This window comes from Opisthocomus hoazin, chromosome 2, assembly GCF_030867145.1.
Source record: "Opisthocomus hoazin isolate bOpiHoa1 chromosome 2, bOpiHoa1.hap1, whole genome shotgun sequence".
In the NCBI taxonomy this organism is placed as follows: Eukaryota; Metazoa; Chordata; class Aves; order Opisthocomiformes; family Opisthocomidae; genus Opisthocomus; species Opisthocomus hoazin.
The window spans coordinates 45,475,042-45,495,899 of record NC_134415.1 but is presented as its reverse complement, the minus strand read 5'-3'; the positions used below and the strand labels follow the sequence as shown (position 1 = coordinate 45,495,899).

The 20,858-nt window shown below is 40.6% G+C and overlaps 1 protein-coding gene across 5 annotated transcripts in view; it reads right to left on the bottom strand.

The window, feature by feature from the left end:
- The window catches only part of PLCB1 (phospholipase C beta 1), a 425,067-nt gene that overhangs the window by 277,921 nt on the left and 126,288 nt on the right, over positions 1–20,858 (bottom strand). The window contains exon 3 of one of the 5 annotated variants that reach the window (XM_075413468.1): positions 6,796–6,844. The exons of the other annotated variants lie outside the window; for them this stretch is intronic. Coding sequence (XP_075269583.1) covers positions 6,796–6,844 — 49 coding nt within the window. The remainder of the gene's footprint in view (positions 1–6,795; positions 6,845–20,858) is intronic. 5 annotated transcript variants of the gene reach the window in all.

Here is a 20,858-nt window from a genome sequence, read left to right as displayed (position 1 = left end):
CCTGGGATTAATTAGTATTTTGTCTAACCCCAGTTGATTGTTAAAATTTCATTTAATCTGATCACTAAAGTACATATTTTAAGTCCAGATGAAGGAATTACAAGTGTACAATTACGACTGAGTGGATGAGCCACTAAATTTAACTAAGACCAGGGCATTTTTCACTCCTAAATTTCATTTCAGTATCTCAACTCCATTAGTGTGGATTGCAGAATCTTCCTCATCATTTAACTGACAGCAATGATAAATCACAAGCTCCTGTTTTGTGTATCAGAGACCCTAATTCTCAATTCCTGTCACTTAGCAGTCACAGGCGGCTCTTCCCTACACAAAACTCAAGTCTGCCTACCTCTGAGCCTCGCTGGTAGGTAACAGCAGACGTCTCGGTGCAGACATAGCTTCGTGCTAGCAGTAAGTTATTTTGTCAATACAGTCATTTCACCGAAGGAAATAAACTTCTGCCAGTGAAAGAACTGTTCTGCTTCTATGGTTGTGTTTGTACTAGGGCTTTGTAATAGGGCTTTTACTACCAAAATTTTTCTAGCAAAACCTCTAAAAGTGTATCAGCCTTGACATAGCTGAACCTCCCAGACGGTTTCTGACGAGCTGTGCTTTCAGGCGAGTTAGTGGACTGACAGCTACGGAGGCCCAAGGGGGAATCTTTGCAAGCCCGAAGTTCTCAGCAAACATAAGTCCACAGCTCCTTTACCGTGCCTGCAGGGACATATTAACTCCTTTTCAGAGAAGTGTTATATGAAGGCGTAAGGACACACACTTCCCCGTTTATATGAAGTGCAGCTACTTGTGGAGACTCACTGTGGAGTCATACATCCTGCAACTCCCAGCAGGTGGGAATAACGACACGTCAAGAAGCAATACTGTAGCTAAAACAAAATCCTGAAAACATGGCAAACCTGGATTAAACCAATACTTTTGGAGGAAATGACAGCATAAGCACATACACGAATTCAGCCGAAACAACAGCAAGATCAAAGCCTAAATTTTCTGTATGTATTAAAACTAAAATCAAGCAACAAAACCAACCCCATCTGCACTGTTTTATAACATAATCCTGTACGTTACGTAGACCTAGGTAAAGCCCCAGAAATGGGCGTACTACACAGAACAGAGAATACTTTTATAATACAACTGGACCCTGGAGAGTTGTAGGCACATCTATATACAGCATAAACTCAAGTGAGAGAGCCTGCCTCCTCCCATAAGCTCATACGTACAAGGTTATACAGGAGTGTAGTGTCAGAGGTGCTTTGGGTAGACCCTTTGTGGGACAAATCTGGCTGTAATGACATAAACCAGCCACAGCGAATCCTGTCATCTGCTACACCCAGAGAATTGCGTTGTCTCCTTCAGACGTGCAGCTGCATTAGACCAAATCCTCATCTCAACACGAATCCTTCAAAGTTAACAGTGTTATGGCCACTTGCAGGAACTGGGCTTTGTATACTGCCTGTATAGGTACAATTTTGTCACAGGTGTAAATGTGCCAAAGTGCACATAAAGACGTTTTACCTCCTGAAGACAAGTAATTAAATCCATCACATTTAATAAAAGCCACTTATAACAAGCTGTGGTGTGGAGGTCATTACCAGAGCTTCTGTCTTCCTGCAGCAGATTTCTCTACCAAAAGCCATGTTTGGTGCTTTCCCTACAAACGCTGGCGATACCTCTGCTCCCTACATGGTACAATAACTTGTAGATTTAACACTAAAGTGCCAGCTTCTGAATTTACCTATGTGCTGATTTATCAGCACCTGCTATAGGATAAACTTCTAACCATTAGACCTCTACCCCAATATGAAACCAAATAACAAAAAACTTAGCAACTGCTGTGTACAAGGCTTTTTTTCAAAAAGTTCCAGTGTACTTGTTTGTTTCTTCGCATAAGGCCAATTCCACAAAACAAACAAACAAACAAACAAAACCACAACAAAAACAAAACCACCTTTCACTTAATTGGCAGTTCTGTCTGCATGACAATTTATAATGTACGGTCTTGGTATGTTTAAAGTTGACGGTTGGACTTGGTGATCTTAGAGGCCTCTTCCAACCTATGATTCTATGAAAACAACTATTTTTCTGGTTGTGCCTAAATACCACCTCTAGTATTCTATTACAAGGCTACTTCTTGAATACCAGGCTTTTCCCTGATTTCTAAATGAACTCTGATTTTGCCTAATATCATCAGCCTATGGAGACTCAACTCCATGTGACTTGCAATCACTGACATAAAATTAAGGCAGTACAACTTTCTAGTGAAAAATTTTCTAACCTCAACGTGAAAATGCTTCCTATAGATTAATGAAGGTTCTTCATTGCTGATGCTGCTTACAGTATTCTACTATTTAACTTCTGTTGTTAGAATTGTTCAATAATTATTCTCATCAGGTAGTGGCCATCTATTTCTGTTACTGCCTGTTATCTCCACTTCAAAAGAAATCACAGTGTTTCATATGAAGCTTGACACCGGGTAAGTTACAGAAGCATTACCTCCTCTCCTTATGTCTCACTTCTTTATAATGCATGAAATACAGCTAACATTTCTGTGATAAAAGGAATTTACTCGCAGAATCTCTGCTGCTTGTGACTACCAGGAGACTGATTTTGCATGATGTTGAGTTCTGCTGTCTAGGTGCAGAACATCTTCAACTCCCACTTCTTAATTTAGTTTAGATGGAAATTTTATTCTGATGCTACGTTAAATCTTGAATAAATTGCGGCTAGGTATTGAATCTTGTGTAACTCAGATGTTTCAAAGGCCTTGCTTACATACAGTTGTGCTAGCAAGCTTTAGGTTAAACTGAGAACGTATAAAATTCAAATAATTGTTTGTATTTCCAAGAGTTTGCTTTAATTGTACAATATTTTAATAATCTGCTTACAGCCTGTCTGGTTCTGTTTATCTGGAATAACGCAGCTTGCACATTCTCTGTAGATGTCTCCAATATGCAGAATATTTTGGTCGCTGATGTTTTTCACTGAGGCTGTGCTTCTCTTTCTACACTGAAACCATAATACTATTCCTTAGGGGAAAAGGTTATTCGACATATGAACAGCTTCAGATTTTTTTCTTTTAAATATTTTGTTGCAGATCTGAATTCCTCTGGTCATTTTTGTTCGCACGAATCTTTCCTACCAAGTATTAGTCATGCTCTGATTTCTGTTAAATATTTCTGATGAGCAGAATTCTCGTAGCTGGCATAGGGGCTCAGAAACAAAATGAAGCTGATTTGCAAGCATTCATGTTATCTAAAGTCTGTAGCTCAGCTGCTGATCCAAAATTCCATTATAAACTTTGACTTGCTTGTAAATCTTAGGAAAGATCTTTTGATTATACCACCAACCACCAAAATGAAAATTCAGTAAGAAAAAAACCTCTGTTTTGGAATATTTTTTTTTTAAATTAATCTCTTACTCAATCTAGTACTTTAGGAACTAGATTTCTAGATACAATTACAGGCAATTAAACTCCAAAGCTTCAGAAGCACACTCTGACGACAACAGACTATGGCAGAAGAAAAATCAAGGACGAAATCAGAGCTCTGTTGAAACTGCTGACGTTTTGCCTGCCTTTTGCTTTTAAAATACACAATAACTGCGCTGAAAGAAATTATGCTGCCTGCGATTCAACAGCTTATATGTGAGAGCAGAATCGAGCAGCTGCGTTTTCCATATTCTGTAACTGCTAATCAAAAGCAGAGAGTTGGTATCACTTCCAGAAGAAACTACTGTTTCATCCTCCCTCTCTGTAAATCAAATCTTCACATGTGGTCCTTCGGACCCCACCCACTGCTTGACAACATCATCAGGTTTCCAGATATCAGCACCAGGCAATTTTTATTCTTGCCAAGGAATATAACCTTATGACATGCCCTTTACAGTCTACTCCATTTCCTGCACAATTAGCATGTGGTTGCGCATCCTTTCATGAGCTGAGAGCCCCTGTTTAATTAACATCATCCTCAGTCAGAGATCACTCCATGATACAGAAGGGAAATGCCTCCATGGACATCTGACGAGAGGGGAGCATTTGCAGAAAGGTCTCTCTCCATTGAACACCTTGCCTGTAACTTTACTCCTGGGGCACCGTCTATCAAGCCACTGCTCCACTTGAGAGTTTTTCAAACACCTCTTTCTAATTTGCTTCCAGGTAGAGTCTTATCATCTTGTTTTAAATATTACAGCTTAACTCAAATAGCTTATTAAAAAAACATCACAATCTTCTATAAAAAAGGAACGTCTTCTTGACTGGCAAGGAAGGGTGGCATTCACACAAACGCTCGAGTCAAGCCGCTTGAAGAAGAAACTTGCTCTATACCTGTACAGAGACCTCTGAAAAGGGAAGAAGGTTCAAGACAGAGGATCAAACAAGCTGAAGGTGGAGAGGAAAATGAATAGAACAGGGCCATGTGTAGCATCCTTACAGGCTGATGATTTAAAGAGTTTTCTGTTCTGTTAATAAATGATCTCCAGTCTGCTTCTCTCACTCCACTTCCTTTCCAAAAAATACATTTGAGTTCTGCCTCTTTTTAGTCTTCTTTTTTTTAAACAGAAAAAACAGCATCCCAGTGTTAATACCATTTCCCAATAAGGAACTAAGTAACAAGCAACAAGCAACTAGGAAAGGCATGCTATCAGGACATTTTACATTCTTGATAAAGTGACATATAAACTTCGCATAAATTTCATTTCAACAGTGTCATAGTGTGAACGCTGCATCATTTACTTCTCTTCAGCTGCTGCAAATCCTCAGAGCCAGAGGATGGAACTAGAACAGCACTAACTCCAGTGTTTCTGTGTCAGGTGTTGCCTTCGGAAGCTGCCCTTCTGAAGGTACTCTTTCCAAGACATCTTTATTTGGTGTTAAACAATTAAGAACGGAAAGCCAAGGAGTTGTGCAAACCAACAGCAGTAATTCAGTGGCAGCAGATGTGTATCTTCCTTCAATTATCAGACATGTACATAGCAAGAAAGATTATTCAGAGTCGCAGCTATGCCTTCTGCATAGCTTTAGAAACCTTCAGCTTTCCAGTTTCATACTTGCTGGGCTTTGACAGTTAACACCACTCTCTCTCCAAGAAAAAAGTATCTGATGACTCAGAGATACACAATTAGATTGAAATATTCCAGGTTAGGGAATTAAAATGAAATAGCATGTGTATCAAATATGACAAGGTTGTCAGGATTTTCCTCACAGATTTATGGGAACAGATGAGACATCACATAAATTCCTCACTGATAACTGAGATTAAGCTCTACTGCAGGTCATCAATTTAGAACATTTTACTATTCTGACCTTAAAGACTTACTTATAACTACAAGCACTCTCTTCCATAATTTATGGTTGTCGGACAAAAGAATAAATTAGAGTTTACTTTTTAAAAATAAGATTCATAAAATTGAAGAAATGTAAACTTGGAAAGGACTTGAAAGGTCATCAACAAAGTGTAACGGAGAAGGAATACATCAGTAAAACAAATATGTATGCCGTTGTAAATGCTGTTTCTACTTTTCATTGCTTCATTCCAGTTTTAATATACCCACATTTATCCCTACTTCACTGTAAAAAAGGAAACAAATACTGAGGGCACTGTCTGATATAGTTACTACTGGAAAATTGCATTAGGCACAAATCCCACAACAATAACTATGCTGCTCCTTGGATTTTAAACAAAACATACACATTTGCAAACACTTGCTACGCCACGCCTGCTAGCCTGCAGTTTACTGTAGAGCACAGCAAAAAGACTAGATTGATAGTACTGCAGATAACATATCTTGATCTTTCACTTCATCTCTTTCATCAATGAAATAATCTCAATAAATAGTCATACAGCTACAGAAGTAAAAATGGCTCAGCCTTCAAATACTCCAAGATAAACTTGAAAATATTTGGAATTAGTTTGTAATATTTTGTAGGGAAAGATAAGACTACCAGGAGGTCACATGATTTATTTATAACCATCTTCCTACCTAGCTGGTACTTTAACCGCGTAACGTGCTGAAAGAGGTTAATGGACAGTTAGTGAGCATTCCTGCTGCGTAATTTGGACAACAGGATGACATGAGGTTTTTCATTAATAGAAACATGGGGGCCAGCTTTCTAGGATTAGACAAATTGGATTTTAGCTCTCAAACATGAAGTGCACTGTCAAACATAATTTCTTCTTCCAAGAAACATGTCATAGATAAAGGAACGGAATTGTAAATAGATTACAAACCATACTTAAACTGATTGTAGGTTAACGCACAATCCTAACCGAAGACATGCAGTGGTGCGGGCTGCATATCATTGAAATGAGCTCCTGTTTTAGAGCAATTTCACACGTGATTTTCCAGAAGCAAGACTAACTACGAAGAAACTTTCTAAAAGACAGAAATGCATTAAAAATACAAGTACACTAAGTATAAATACTTCGGGGGGTTGGGTGCAGGTAAATAAACTGACATCAATAGAAACCCTTAATTAAAGGTGCTTCACACAGCACTTCAAACCACTTCACAGTAGTAAATGTTTTGATTCGAGCTAGGAGTAAATAAATATAATTGCAGAAAGATTAGAGAAATAAACACATCGACACAATAAAATTCCTCCAGCATTATTAACTGCTGTTTAGTCGACTTCTTCCTGTCTTAGCCAATTCCCAATAAAAACTAAGTAACTGCTAATACTGCAGACAGTAGCAGGCTTTCCCAGACGCTATTCAGAGAAGCCACGTCTCCCACTTCCCATCCCCTGCTCCCTGCTTAGTGCTCCGTGCCAACGCGCAGGCTCACCTGGCTGCACAGCAAAAGGAGTCGGGGAACAGATCCAACTGCAATGACCCTAAGGGGAAAAAGCACATCTGATTTTCGGCTCTGTGACTCCCCTAGCTTAGGGTATCCCTTGGCGCAAAAATGCTTCTGATGCTAGAAGTGAGTCCTGGCACAAGGTTGAGAATATGGCGCCAAAGTAAGTGGGTTAAGCCCCACAGCACTAAAAGCACTACCTGGTGCCAGCTTACGTCCTGAATGTGAGTTTAGAACTCTGCCCCTCTTCTTGGGTCTCCCTGGCCAGCTGGTGTTTGCAAGGACTGTACAGCATTTCAAGAGAGGAAAAGTAATGTTTACCTAAAGGTTCTTCGTGACAGTACAACTTGTCTTTCTGTTTTAAAGGAAAAGTGGTCTCCACCTTTCCCAATATAGCACATGGAGCTCACTCTCATGGCTACTTGACACGCAATGCTCTGTGTCAGGCCCCACTACCGCTGTTTTCATGTGTTTTACCCCCCCCAGCTGTCAGTTATTAAAATAGACTATCCTCCTCTGGTTGGTCTTTGGTTGCGTCTCCAAGATAATTGCAGTCAGATGCCGACGCTTCATTCCTACCAGACAAGGCATGTGATCACCACCCATCTCTTCTCCTGTTCAGGAGAAAACGTCACTTATAACAGAAGACAGGCATATTAAAAAAAATAAACCAAACAAATTCCCGTATTTCTAAAGTGGTATTTAGTAGTATTTTTTAAATTTTTTTAAAATTTGAATTTATTTATCTCTAGTCTACCAAAAAAGATGACTTCCATTGATATCAATGATTTCAAAGGAGCAAATAAACAGAAATACTTGCAACAGATTCAAATCAGTGAGTTTAAACAGCTATTGCTTCTAAAATACATAAGTTTTCCTCAAAGTCTCCTTTGTGACGGTGTTTGCTAAAAATGCTCATTAGAATTTTTTTTCATTTCATTCACTCCAGTCTCATGCTTAAGAAATAAAAATTATTCTACATGTAAACAGTCCACAGAGCTTTTACTTAAGCCCCTAATGTATATATACAAAGAAATCAGAGCAGATGCATCAAATTACACTGAAAATCAAACAAAAACAGTTGAATTATTAACAAGACTGGCTGAGCTTTGTGTGCCCAGCCGGCGCACTGCCCTCCCATCTCAGGATTTGCAAAAGTGATTTTAAAGCCAGTGTCAGCTGCTGCCCACATCACTCATCTCTGCACATCAAGAAAGCTTTTCAAACACAGTAAGCCATCATCTTTCTTTCCCAGACATAGTTCCAAATATTAGCCCTTTTGTTCCTAGTTTGTACATTATTTACCCTTAGACACATACGATGCGCCAAGTCAGGCCATTTCTTTGCAAGGCGACGACATTTCTTTTTGTTATATCCACTAATCAGTGGCAAGAGCAACTTGGGAAAGAGTGATTCAGGAAATGCAGAGCCCAATCAAGTTGGCTTTTCAAGCTAAGAACTTATTATTTGAAGTCCAATTAAAAACAAGCCAATCAACTCACTCTGGGTGATGGGAATTTTAAAGAACACATATCTCAAGAACAAGTAACACTGAAATATAGGGGTTTTTTTTTCCCTTTCCTTTGGTGATTTGCCTGTTGATTGCCTGTTCATTTCCTGCAGACATTCCTAAGCTCTCTACTTCCCAAACCCAAACAAAATCAATCCCCCTGCCAAGGTACAATCATACACTGATTTGAGAGCAAAGAGCTGAAGGCAGCAAAGGACACCTTACGCCTGTTGCCTACGTTCACAGTCCCAGTAGGAAAAGCATTTCTTTCCTTATTTCATTTTGGGGCTGGCCTTACTCCGCCATCAAGTAAACCGGAAAACACATGACATACTGAAAAACACCCTATAAATCGATTTTGGCTTTACCCAAGAACTCTTGATTTGTGGCAACTGACATAAATAAGCTCTAGCTTTGAATCCTGTAACAAACAATACTCTAAACCTAGTTGGTTGTATGAACAACTATCTCTGTGACGCAAGCGAGGATGAAAGCCATCCCTCTGCTCCCCCTGTCCAAAACCAGGCACATGGACTTCAATCAGAGCTTTGACCTTTGCTATTTTTTGTGCATGCTGCTGAAATCACAGAACCTATATTAACACATACATGGTGGTCCCGGACCTGTGGTGTTGCAATTTTCAAGCATAATCCCATACAGAAAGGCACAGAAAAACATGCATTTCTTAGCTTTCCTATTTCCAGTCCCCTTGTTTTCAGCAGGTAGAACAACTGTACAATGTTCATCTGGCCAGACTGGACTATGTATTCATGCAGTTCAATTCTGTGCTCCCAGGAGCAATCGACAATGTGCATCCAACGGGAGAAAGAAAAATATCCATCTGCATCTACAGCAGGGTCCACTGTTTTCACGCAAATAAAAGCATTCTCTCCTGACCTTTTTCTCTGGTTTACAAGCAAGTTAGAATTCTAAGTCTCTCTCTCACATTTAACTGCAATTGAAATAACTTTATATCAAACAGTTTTATATCACGTTTGACATTAGCTCCAAGAGTGAAGTAACATGCATTTTTTTCTTATACTCTAAATAATGCTGCAAATCGTTTTGAATTTGTCATCAGGATAAACTGCATGACTAACAGGCACAGTTATTACTCACGGGAAAGCTTCTGACAACACTTTTACATTCTCATCACTCATCTTAATTCTGGTCTACTTAATACAGAAAACTCTTTAAACGATGCTTTGTCTCCCAGTTCTCCGGTTCTGGGATCACACCTTTCCTGTATGTGCAAAACAAATACTTGGTCATTATAGGTTTTCTTCCAACAAGACTTCTGAAGCATATGCAAAGCGCTTGGATGAATCAGGCTCTGTAAGCAAACAGGATAGCAATACATTTCCTTTAAATGGGATGTGCGTGGTTCAGCCATCTAAAACCTGCTCAGACAATTCTGTAGCTATGCTTGTCGGCTCTCATCACAAAGTGAGTTCACAGCGGATACTGTACATAGGAGGAATCTTAAACAAGGGAGAGCAAACTGGTGTAGCAGTGCTAGAGAGGTGCTCGTATCTGTGCCCCCTGACTCTGTGGAGTTGTAAAACCTCTTCAGTTTGTTTTCCGAGTGCTAGAACAAAGATAACTGAGCAGATAATTTGAATAATTCTTCCAAATATTCAAACAGTTTTAAAATATGAAATTTCCTAAAGCCAGCGTGGAGGCATCCACAGTGCCAACAGCTGGTCTGATGTGGGGGCAGGGGAGAGGGAAGCTCACAACCCCATCACCTACAAGCATAAGTTCCAACAAACATTGTTGCCCTACACGCATAGGGTCCTACAATCGTTGAGGCCCCATCTGGAGTACTGTGTCCAGTTCTGGGCTCCCCAGTTCAAGAAAGATGAGGAGCTACTGGAGAGAGTCCAGCAGAGGGCTACAAGGATGATGAGGGGACTGGAGCGTCTGTCCTATGGGGAAAGGCTGAGGGAGGTGGGCTTGTTTAGCCTGAAGAAGAGAAGGCTGAGAGGGGACCCTAGAAATGCTTACAAATATCTGAAGGGTGGGTGTCAAAAGGATGGGGCCAAGCTCTTTTCAGTGGTGCCCAGTGACAGGACAAGGGGCAATGGGCACAAACTGAGGCACAGGAAGTTCCGTCTGAACATGAGGAAGAACTTCTTCCCTCTGAGGGTGACGGAGCACTGGAACAGGCTGCCCAGGGAGGTTGTGGAGTCTCCTGCTCTGGAGATATTCAAGACCCGCCTGGACAAGGTCCTGTGCAGCCTGCTGTAGGTGACCCTGCTTTGGCAGGGGGGTTGGACTAGGTGACCCACAGAGGTCCCTTCCAACTCCCAACATTCTGTGATTCTGTCTCTCTGTTCTGCACAGAGAGACAGAGACCTCTGGAGAACAACTTGTGGCTCCTCCACCAATGTGGCAGAGCCCATGACACGAGCACCACCACCTCCATCGCAACTTCTCTCCCCTGGGCAGCACTACCAACTGTGGGAGCCTCTCTTATAAACGTTCATTTTCCATATTGCCATGAACAGCACTATTGTAAAGAGCATAAAACTGTCTGAGGGTAATTGGGTTTTGCCAGATGGCAGAAAGCTAACAGAGATTGTATAACGTTTGCTTACAGCCTGATAAGTTTTACCTTGGCATTTGTAACTTGCCCAGAAAGTTTTCAAATAAAGTAGAAAACACAGTACCCCCCTTTCAAATACAGGGGCATTTAAATGCTCTTAATCAAGCTAGTACCTGATACCTAAAATACCAGTAAAAAGTTTCTTTTAATTACATAATTTTCAAGTGTCATATGCAAAGAACTAAATTAGCAATATCAAGTGATTATGCTTCCAGAGTACAAATCACTTTAAATATAAACCAAAACGAAAAGCCAAGCATCATCAAAATATGACCAGATCTCAGCACAGCTTTCAGTTTCTCCCTTTTTATTATGTAAGTAACAGTTAAATAATCCCACTTCTCCTCCCACCATTTGCAACTCTCCTGACTCTAACAAGACATAAAAAATACAGTGTAAAAAAAAAAGTTAGTTCCCCCAATTGAAATACTGCCACAAACGTATCAGTGTCTTAAAAATGAGATAGATCACATTCAGTGTTACCTACAACAACTTACAGCAGCAATAGTTCCTTTGAAACATGCAGAAGTGTCACCACTTTGACTACAGTGGGAAACACGATGCAGTGATTAAAGTGTCAATGATGATGACTTGCAACCGAGGACAAAAGTCACCCCTTTAAGAAAATGAAAGGTCACCACCTGCAAGGGCTTGATGTTCTCATAAGACCCAGGAGGAGTGAAAAACTTCTTTTAACTTAAACTACTCTAGTGCATACTAGCATAACTCTAACACTGTCACCTCTACAGCAAAGATGTTTGGTTCATACTGCTGAAAGGCAAATTCCACGTGTAGACCATGAGAACAAAAGCTGACCTGTAGGCACTGACCAAAGCAGGAGTGAATTTCTACACCATCAGCAGCTTCAGGTCCCGAAGCACTCCAGGGCCTAGTGTCACCACAGCAGATCTCTCAGCAGGACAATATGAAAGAAACTCCAAAATAACTTCTCCTCTTCTTTAAGCTAAAACCAAGCAAATCCAAACCTCTGCAGCAATTCTGAAAATGTTGTTCCTGCACTGACTTGTAAAACACACACCCCAAAACCTAAACAACCTCCTCTCCTCCCCTTCCACCTGCCACTCACCCATCAACAACTTGCATGTTTACCCTGGTAGCAACAGTCCATGGCTGTGAAGAAAGACTTTACCACTGTTAAAAACATATAGCTATAAATATTTCCAGAGAAAAAGGTGACATTCTGTCCTATAAAAACACAGTGTTTTCTGAGGTGCATGTAAGCACAAACAAAGAGAGGGGGAAAACTGGCGGGCGGCAGCTCAGCTCTTACTTCTGGGCATGGAAGCATCAGCCAGGGCAGATACCCGGAGCCAGCTTTGGGAGGAAGGGCAGAAAAGCATATTTGTGCTTATCAAGACAAAACACAGCAAAATGGGACTAAATAGGTTAGCTTTCCTTCTCAAATTGACGAATGACCATTTGGTGGTTTAGAATTTTTTTGCCAACAAGATACTGCAGAAAACAAGTCCGTGTTGGCTTTGTTTTTTAACACGATGAAGAGAGCGTGGCTCTCACCAATAGCCAAAGCAAAACTCCCACCGGCCTCGAAGGGCTGGGATCTGCTGCCACAGATCTATCAGCTATCCTGACACACACCAGTTTCTTCTATTGGTCTCAACATGCAGGTGTTCAAGGAGTCTGCTTTAGTTTACCTGAATTCGGGTTTGTTGTTTTCATCAAACATTTTAATGACATGAAAATTGCTACCATTATTTCAGATATTCATGTGACTGCCTTTTACCTTTATATCGTGACCCTACGTAGTACGACTGTTCTGCTTCTGCCACCTCATTAGCAAACATCATTTTGAAGCCATTTATACTACACACTCACAACTACAGCATACAATTTCTCATACAGATTTTTTCCTGTATTTCATTAATCTTGGAGGAAGGAGGTTAACTCAGAGTGGCAACAACAACAACAACAAAATCTTTTTGTAATTTCAGTTATGGCATTATCAATATTGGATGTGTTTCAAAACAGGAAAAAAGCACTTGGGATGCACTGCAAGTCAGACCTGCAGTCACTGCAGCTCTCCTGAACTACTAGAACCTTCCACCACAAAATTTCTTTTTTTTTTTTTTTTTTAAAAAAAAAAAAAAAAAAAAATCACTGAGCTGGTAATGCTTTTTTTCTGTATTTGGACACAACAGAAAGGTCTCATTTCCTCTGACCTATTTTTAAAAAACTTCAATTATTTACCAGCTGAGATTAACTATAATGTTTCATGCTGTCCCAGGACCAGGACTGGATATAACTTTCTTGCAAGAAAAGGAAAAAATTCTGACCCTAAGCCCCTACATATGTCCAAACCTTTCCAGATTCACAGCTTGAATCAGCAGCTCACCTTCCTGTCTGCACATCACATACGCTCTTTATCGCAGGTACTGACTATCACAGATACGGCAGAATCCAAACAACCCAGACTAAGATGTTAGTATTTGCAAGTTCTAATGACAATTGTTTTAGGATTCCTCCTGTAAAAATGAGGAAAAAATGTGTTCTTTTAACGGGTGTTACAGTGATTAACCATCACTGGAAGTCTAGTATCTGGAATCTGGTCTCCCTTCACGGGAATGAACCCAGATGCAGAGGCAGTGCACAACAGAGTAGAAAAATATCAGCTACCATCTAGGCATGTTCCTAAATTGCACATTTGCAAGTTCATTCTCATTCCAAAAAACAACAAAGAAACTGGATATTGAGAAATACCGCAGCCAAGAACTCACAGCCAAGGATATTTCTTCTCCAAAGTAAGGTAATTGGGTTTTTATCCAAACTCCCCAAGTTAAACAGTAACTCAGAAGCTCACAAACCTAAACCACATGGAATCCGCCTTTAAGAGTGAACCTGCATTTTAGTACATTGCTGTAATTTACAACTACACACTCGGGTTTTTTCTGCCTTGTTTGGCTGATCAATCAAGATCATTCTACTAACTAAAAATAGAGCTACACTGAACCTTTGCATAGGATCAGCACTGAATCAGCCCTTTCTGCACACTGTCATTCTAGGACATGCCACAATCCCAGAGTACTGGTGAACTGTCAGTATTTCATTTAGATCCTTGAAATTTTAGGCTAGTTAATAATTCAATCTACATTTCGGAGGTGTGAACTCAAGTTCATAGTCAAGAGTAGGTAAGTTCTGGAAACGTGTCATTCACCTACTTTCTTACACATCCCGAATAATGATTTCTGTAGGACAGGAATGACATAGGTCCACGTACGGGATTTCTCAGCAGACTGATCTCCTCAAGAGGAATTAAGACCTGATTTTTATCACCAAAAGACAACATGTGAAGGACATTGGACACTTACAACACTAATAACAATACAAAAGGCCACCCACATCCAGAAAACAGCCCCTCATTCTGTCTATATGCACCGCTAGTGCAGATCAGCCCTATCAGGGATGGGCTTCAGCAATTTTGCCCATTCAACATTGTAGTGGTAGAAATGCTTCTCCTTGGGAAGGATGTATCCACCGTACAGTTGATAGCCAGAAAAACCTTGCTAAATCAGGTGTAGCTGCATATCAATCTTAAGACACAGCAGTCTTTGCCTGGAATGCACTCCACTTGATTCCAGTGAATCATCAGAGGTTGAAAAATGCATTAAGCAAACCTTTGGCCCCCAGAAAAAGTTCTTTTAGCACTGACATACAAATAACTATTTTGCTCCCATGTGCGCGTATTTGTGTATCAGAGTGTTAGTGTGCCATCCATTTTGCAGGAACCTCCCTGCAGATGGCTCATTAACACCCCAAGAGTGGAACAGAGTGTCTGAACTCCCCAGTGGCAACTGCTGATAATTTTGTTTATTTAACTGGGATTAGGCTGGGAGGCGACAGCACTGAGAAAGCCAGAGACAGGCGCCTCACGCTCAATACAGCTGTAAGGTTTTTTGTTATAACCACACAAACACTACCCACGATTTATTTAAAAATGAAGTATTCGTATGCCTTGCTTGGTAGCATAATCCTATTTGTAATTAAATAGGAAGGGTGTTTGGTTTTGTTCGTTTTCAGAAATATCCTACTGTATTAAAAAAACCTGTCATATTTTGGATGCACTTGCCTCTACCTTCTTGTATATCCACAGCAGACTAGGGCAAAAGAAAACAGCCTCATTTCTACCTGACACTTTGGAAAAATGGTAATATGGACTTAACATTAAATTGCTTACATTATTACACTGGAGACAGCCATAGTTTCCTGCTGCTTTGCATTTCACATGGACCCTTGGCTATTTCCATTTGCTCCTTCCATTAGCTGCCTTAGCTGTAGCTGACTCCTCTACATCCTGCTTTCATATTCCTAATAAAATGTTTCCCTGAGATACTGGTAGAGGTCTCTCTGCAGGACACCTGCATCGCTACGAGGCACAGCAGTACATCTGCCGTGGGTATCATGTCGCTGGCGCGGCTGCGGTGTCCGACCAGCACAGACATGCCTTGGGACACAAACAAACAGACCGAAAAGCCACAGTGATGAAACAAGGATTATTTATGGTAGGGGCTGTAATTACTTTCTGATCAAAGTTTTAGCTTGGAGAGCCAAGTTTCTTCCCATCACTTTTTCTTAGACACCTGTGCTGGACAGCATACAAGTAGGGATTAACAAATGTTAGCCGAATGTGCAGTTTTACAGCCAAGTGTGCTTAGCTACAAGACCAGGAAAGTGCTAATGGAAGTTAACGAACTTTGACGCAGGAAGCTGTTCTAAAGGAGTTCAAGAAAGCTTAAATAACTTCATTATTAAAGAAAACTTTTTTTTGCAACTCCTCTAAATCTCAAAACCAAATCTCTTAAACTACAAGCTCTGACCAAAGACAGTTTATGCTTATTTAAACTCAGTCACAAATTACTCAGTTCCTGCCATTAGCCTGAGGGTTTCCAGGCAGGGTTTGACATCCACTACAGCACACAGGCGGCCCCATCCCACACAGATAATGACTTACCAACTACGATCACCCTCTGCTCCTCCTCGGCTATTCAGCACCCTGCTGTCCTGTTGCCCGTGAAACAGAGCTGAGTAGGGGTCACGTTCCCCTGGCTGCAAAGAAGCTGGCATCTCTGTCAGCCATGGTGACTCTGGATCTACACCTGATCCTTTGGCTTTGCAGTGGTCTCTTTTCTAAGCCTAAATGTTTTGCTCGGTTCCACGAGGAGACAGTGAATGAGCCATTTACATGCAGATGATAACAACTATATCAAACCTTTGCAACTAATTAAAACCTAGCAGTTTTCTCCAACCAGTTATTTACAAGACAAGGGATGCCACGGAAAATCACCAAGCTGGATTCTGATAAAATGGGGAAATTTAAATCATTTGTTCTAAACAACTGCAGAAAAATGTTTCTGCGTTGGCATTTTCACTTGAGCCTCTTGATTCCACATTTGAAGCTTGAGGGTACTGCATTGCCATCAGACGTCTCTCTAGATGCACAGCTCCACACTACTGCTAAAATATATACTTTAATATTTATGAAATATTTGTAGATGGAGATTACCGCACAGACGGAAAGACTAGTATGACTCCGTTATTTAGCACCTTCACATTTTTCCAATGAAAAATTCTGAAATTCTTTCCAGACTGAGTATTCATGACAGAGGCTGAAAGTAGCATTCCTTATTTTTAAGGAAAGCAACATTTTATTTATTATTTTTTGTATAAGTATTGCACTTAGGAACCCTACTCATGAAACAGAACTTTGCTCTGCTAGGTATTGAACCAACACTGGAAAAAAAGGGCCGTACTTTCCCAAGTCTTTACGATCTTAATGCAAGTAAAAAGGTAGCATGGGGATATGAACAGGCAGAGGGTGCACGACAAAAAACAGATATTGGACATTGACAGGCAATATTAATATCTTAGCATCGCTAAGAGCACCTCCAAAATAACTTTACATTGTCTCAACAATTTTTAAATTTCATGCCAGCGACTGTAAAAATGCCATTTATCAGATTCAAGTGAGCCAGCTTTATCACGATTGACAGTGGGTGTGGGTTTGTGACAGTGGCAGCTGGGCATGCTGTCCCAGCTGCATTCTCATCTCATTAGCGTTATTAGTTGTGAAGGCAGGAATCAGACATCCATGTCCCATATTACTGATCAGCAACACAAATGTTGTCAAAAGGCCGCCGACATTGGATGCAGCCTTGTCACCAAGGTGAGCTGGTGACAGTAAACCACCATCAGACCCAAACGCACAGGTGATGGATGCCGAGGGCAGCAGCTGTGAGGCTGACCAGAATTGGTACCTACCAGCCGAGAGATGCCTCTTTGCAACCCACTTCTCCTCCTGTGAGCCCTATCCCGCAGCAGTGAACAGCAAGAAGAGGAATTTAAGCCTTCAAGCTGAAAGAGCGTGGAGGTGATTACAATGAACTACGCTATCACAGGAAACACTGCCGTAGCACTGAACTTTACATCTGCATGAAGCACATGCTCAGTTAAGTGACAAGTCCATGCCCTCCAGTGTGCTACTTTAATTCCCACTGCCGCAGCCCGAAAGCTCACGAGAGTGGCTTATATATGGATTTAGAATAGTTCTGGAGTATTATGGGTGCCCGAGAGCATACAAAGTTGTCTGTCAATCTCTCTTCAAGATCACACAGAAAGTCATACTAAAGGAGAAAAAGGGAAAAAAACTCCAATGTATGCAGGTTTATTCAAAAGCTTCTTCAGCAGTAGCATTTAAAGCACAGCTTTACTTACACTCTCCGGTGTTCTCAGCAAACTCAAATATCACATATTTAACTGAGCAGTGTCCTCGTCTACCTTTTCAAATGTAAATGTCAAGTTTTAAAATCACATTTATAAAATGCCTTTGTGTTTCTTAAAATACAGAATTTCTTGTTACGTACTTTGTACTGTGTACTTTGGCACAAAAGTACACAAACAAAAAGAAGATTAGGTTTTATAAATATCACAAAGAAAAACAGAAAAGCAACTGAAACCATCAGTGAGCAGAAAAAAAACAACAACCTCCATCTTTTTGGCAATGATTCATAGTGAAAGCCTTGGACAAAACCCTGTGCTTTCTACCATACCCTGAATAGTAGGAAATAGTGAATGCGATGAACTACCCAGACAGAGCTAAGTTATACAGTTGATGACAAGCTTCTGAAAAGCTCCCAGCTCCCTAAGGAATAGAGGGTTGTCAATAAAGTCACCTTCACCATTTGGCCTATTCTGGTGGTGCACCGGGATGCTGATTGTCTCGGAGGTGGCCTCAGCCTCAGGCACGAGCAGCCAAGTGAACGGCACCCCGCGGCAGGCGAGGAATCTCTGCAGGCTTCACAGTGCAGGTGCAAAGCGCTTGTGCTCATCCACTTCGCTAAGCAAGCCATCGTGTTTGAGACATGACTTGTGACCCGATGAAGCAGAAAGAAAACGGCTACTATGCTGCTATACTTAATGCCCCAGGCTTGGTTTGCGCTTTCAGGAAGCTCTGCTTTGCTTCCAGAAATAGCATGAATAATGTTTCTGACGGTGACATTTCTCCAGGTGATGGAGAAGTGACAACCTGCTCTCCATGCTCCCTGGATAGCAGCACTGACAGCTTTATCTTTGGAGATGAGATTCTTCCCTGAAGAAGTTAACTTTCAATAGATTTAAAAAAAAAACAACACACCCCAAACTCAAAAGCATGCTAGCCATACAGAAACTTGCTTTCTTTCCTGAATAAGCAGCAGGACTTCACTGTGACAGCGGGGAGACCTTTTCTGAAAAAAGTCTGCACTGATGGGGAAGGTCTAGCAGAGCGAAAGATGCCAGGTGCCATTAGCAGCCTGTTCAGCCTGGTGAAGTGAGGCAGCACAATGTTGCAGGGAAGCGGGCAGAGAAGGGCAGAGAAAGGCTCATGCCCCCAAGGAGGGTCCAAGGCCAAACTCCGTTGCTCTCACAGTGATGACAGCTCCCACGCTCTTTGTGGCATTTCAACTACTTGCATTTCCCAGTCTTTAAAACTGCGATCGCATGAACACTGGTCAAAGATCATCCAAAGAAATTAATCTTAAACTTCCTTAATAAAATAAAACAACCTAGAGAAAATGTTTATGTAATTTAATTATTATTATGAAAAAAAGCAATGATGCAGAAGAACAAACAAATTGAAGGGGGATGCTCCAGGATATCACTGTTATCCCTAAGGTGAGTGGGAAGAAGGTGAGCTGCATGCATATTCCATTTTTATTTCTTTTTGGCAGAAACAGAACATTGCTTAGGCATAATTTACATTAGAGTTTCTAATTTAGCACCAAGGTTGTTGAAGGGATAGCAACGTGCATTCATCAGCAGTTAAAAATAACAGCATTTGAGCCAGGCAGAGCAACAGAAGTCGGTGCTGCAAAGGGCAGGCTTGTTGCTCTCCTGTGCGATCCATGTAGGCAGCTGACTTTTTCAGAGAATTTACCAAGTGGATCAAAAAGAGAAAAAACAAACCAATAAACAAATCTATCTGCCGTTTCCCACACGCAGTCTAATCAGGGTCGTTATTAAACACAACATAATTGTCTCAGCACACACTTTATCATAAAGAAATTCATAAGTGCTTATCTTTCAAATATTTCGGAAGTGACAGAGGCGTCTCTTGATAAAAGGAAAAAAAAAAACCTGACCATAAAAATCACGGACTGCCAGCAAAAATGTAAGTTCAGATACCATAAGGAAATCAAGTGATTGAAAAAGGTTTATTTTGACAGGTTCTTGTCACTGGACTTGTAAATCAGAAGTTACGCACCTTATTCGGAGGCAAATCAGCCAAGAGTTATCTGTGATTTATTTATTTGTGCACGTGTGCTTTGAGTGGGTTCACAAAAAGTTCTTCACCTGCATTTGTAAACTCAGGCAGTAATTTAAAAAATAGAGAAAGAAATAGGAGATTATTAGCAACACGAGAGAGAGCAGTCTTACTTTGTGCTTCTCTGCATAAATTTTACCCAAACATCAGTAAAAGCCTCCTGATTCTAAGTCAGCGCAATGGAGTACAGAAGCAGACACAGAAGACTGCAGTCTTGATAGTTCTGACAATTCAGACTTGCACATCCTTGTTTCTCTGAAAATCACCAGATTTTCTGTTAAATCAGTTTCTTTGTTAGTTTTTGAGCCCATCTTTAAATGTTGATTTTTCTCTACAAATGGTGTTAGAAACCAGCAAACCCTCTGCAGTCAGGAAGAAGCATGTAGTTTTTAAGTTACAGCCGAGATACGCCTGAAATCATCTCACTCTGCTTAAGCATTTCAAGAAAACCCACTGAATACAGAGAGGCTGGTGGTGATATTAATAGCAGTTGAGGTCTTGGCAAATTCCTGACATTAAGAAAGCTTAATTATGTTTCTCTGTAGAGCTTAAAGTGAGAAAATTTGGGCCAGGAAAGCTGCGAGTGTTTTTAAAATTGGGGACTACACACTATAAACATTTTGGCATTAGAGTGATCCCATCATTCATAACTTCATCTCCTACAGGTTCTATAGCATATGTCATTTAAAGAAATTAATTTCCTGATGAATGATTTATGGCATCTTTCAGGGAAAACAGACTGATCAAATGCATCAAAAGTTTTCAATAAGAACATTTGCCATGGGGTTATTGCCTTATTCCTGTCAACTCATCCTGGTATTTCTTCTTGCTCCTAAAAACACTTCTACAGTTGCATTAAAATTTTAGTTTCCATAGAAACTGTTATTGGCTAAAATAAATGCAAGATGGTAAAGAGTGTGACTTTCCTAGTCCTGTCAGCATGCTTCCAGCTGCCAAATTTTCACCACCTAACCTTTCACCAGTATTTACTGATGCATGACATTTTTAGCTATGTCTCCCTTTTAAGAATGCAAACTCTCTTTTGAGTGGCTCTTCCACGCTTCACAGAAGGTATACGAATATTCAGAGCTATTTCTTTGCTT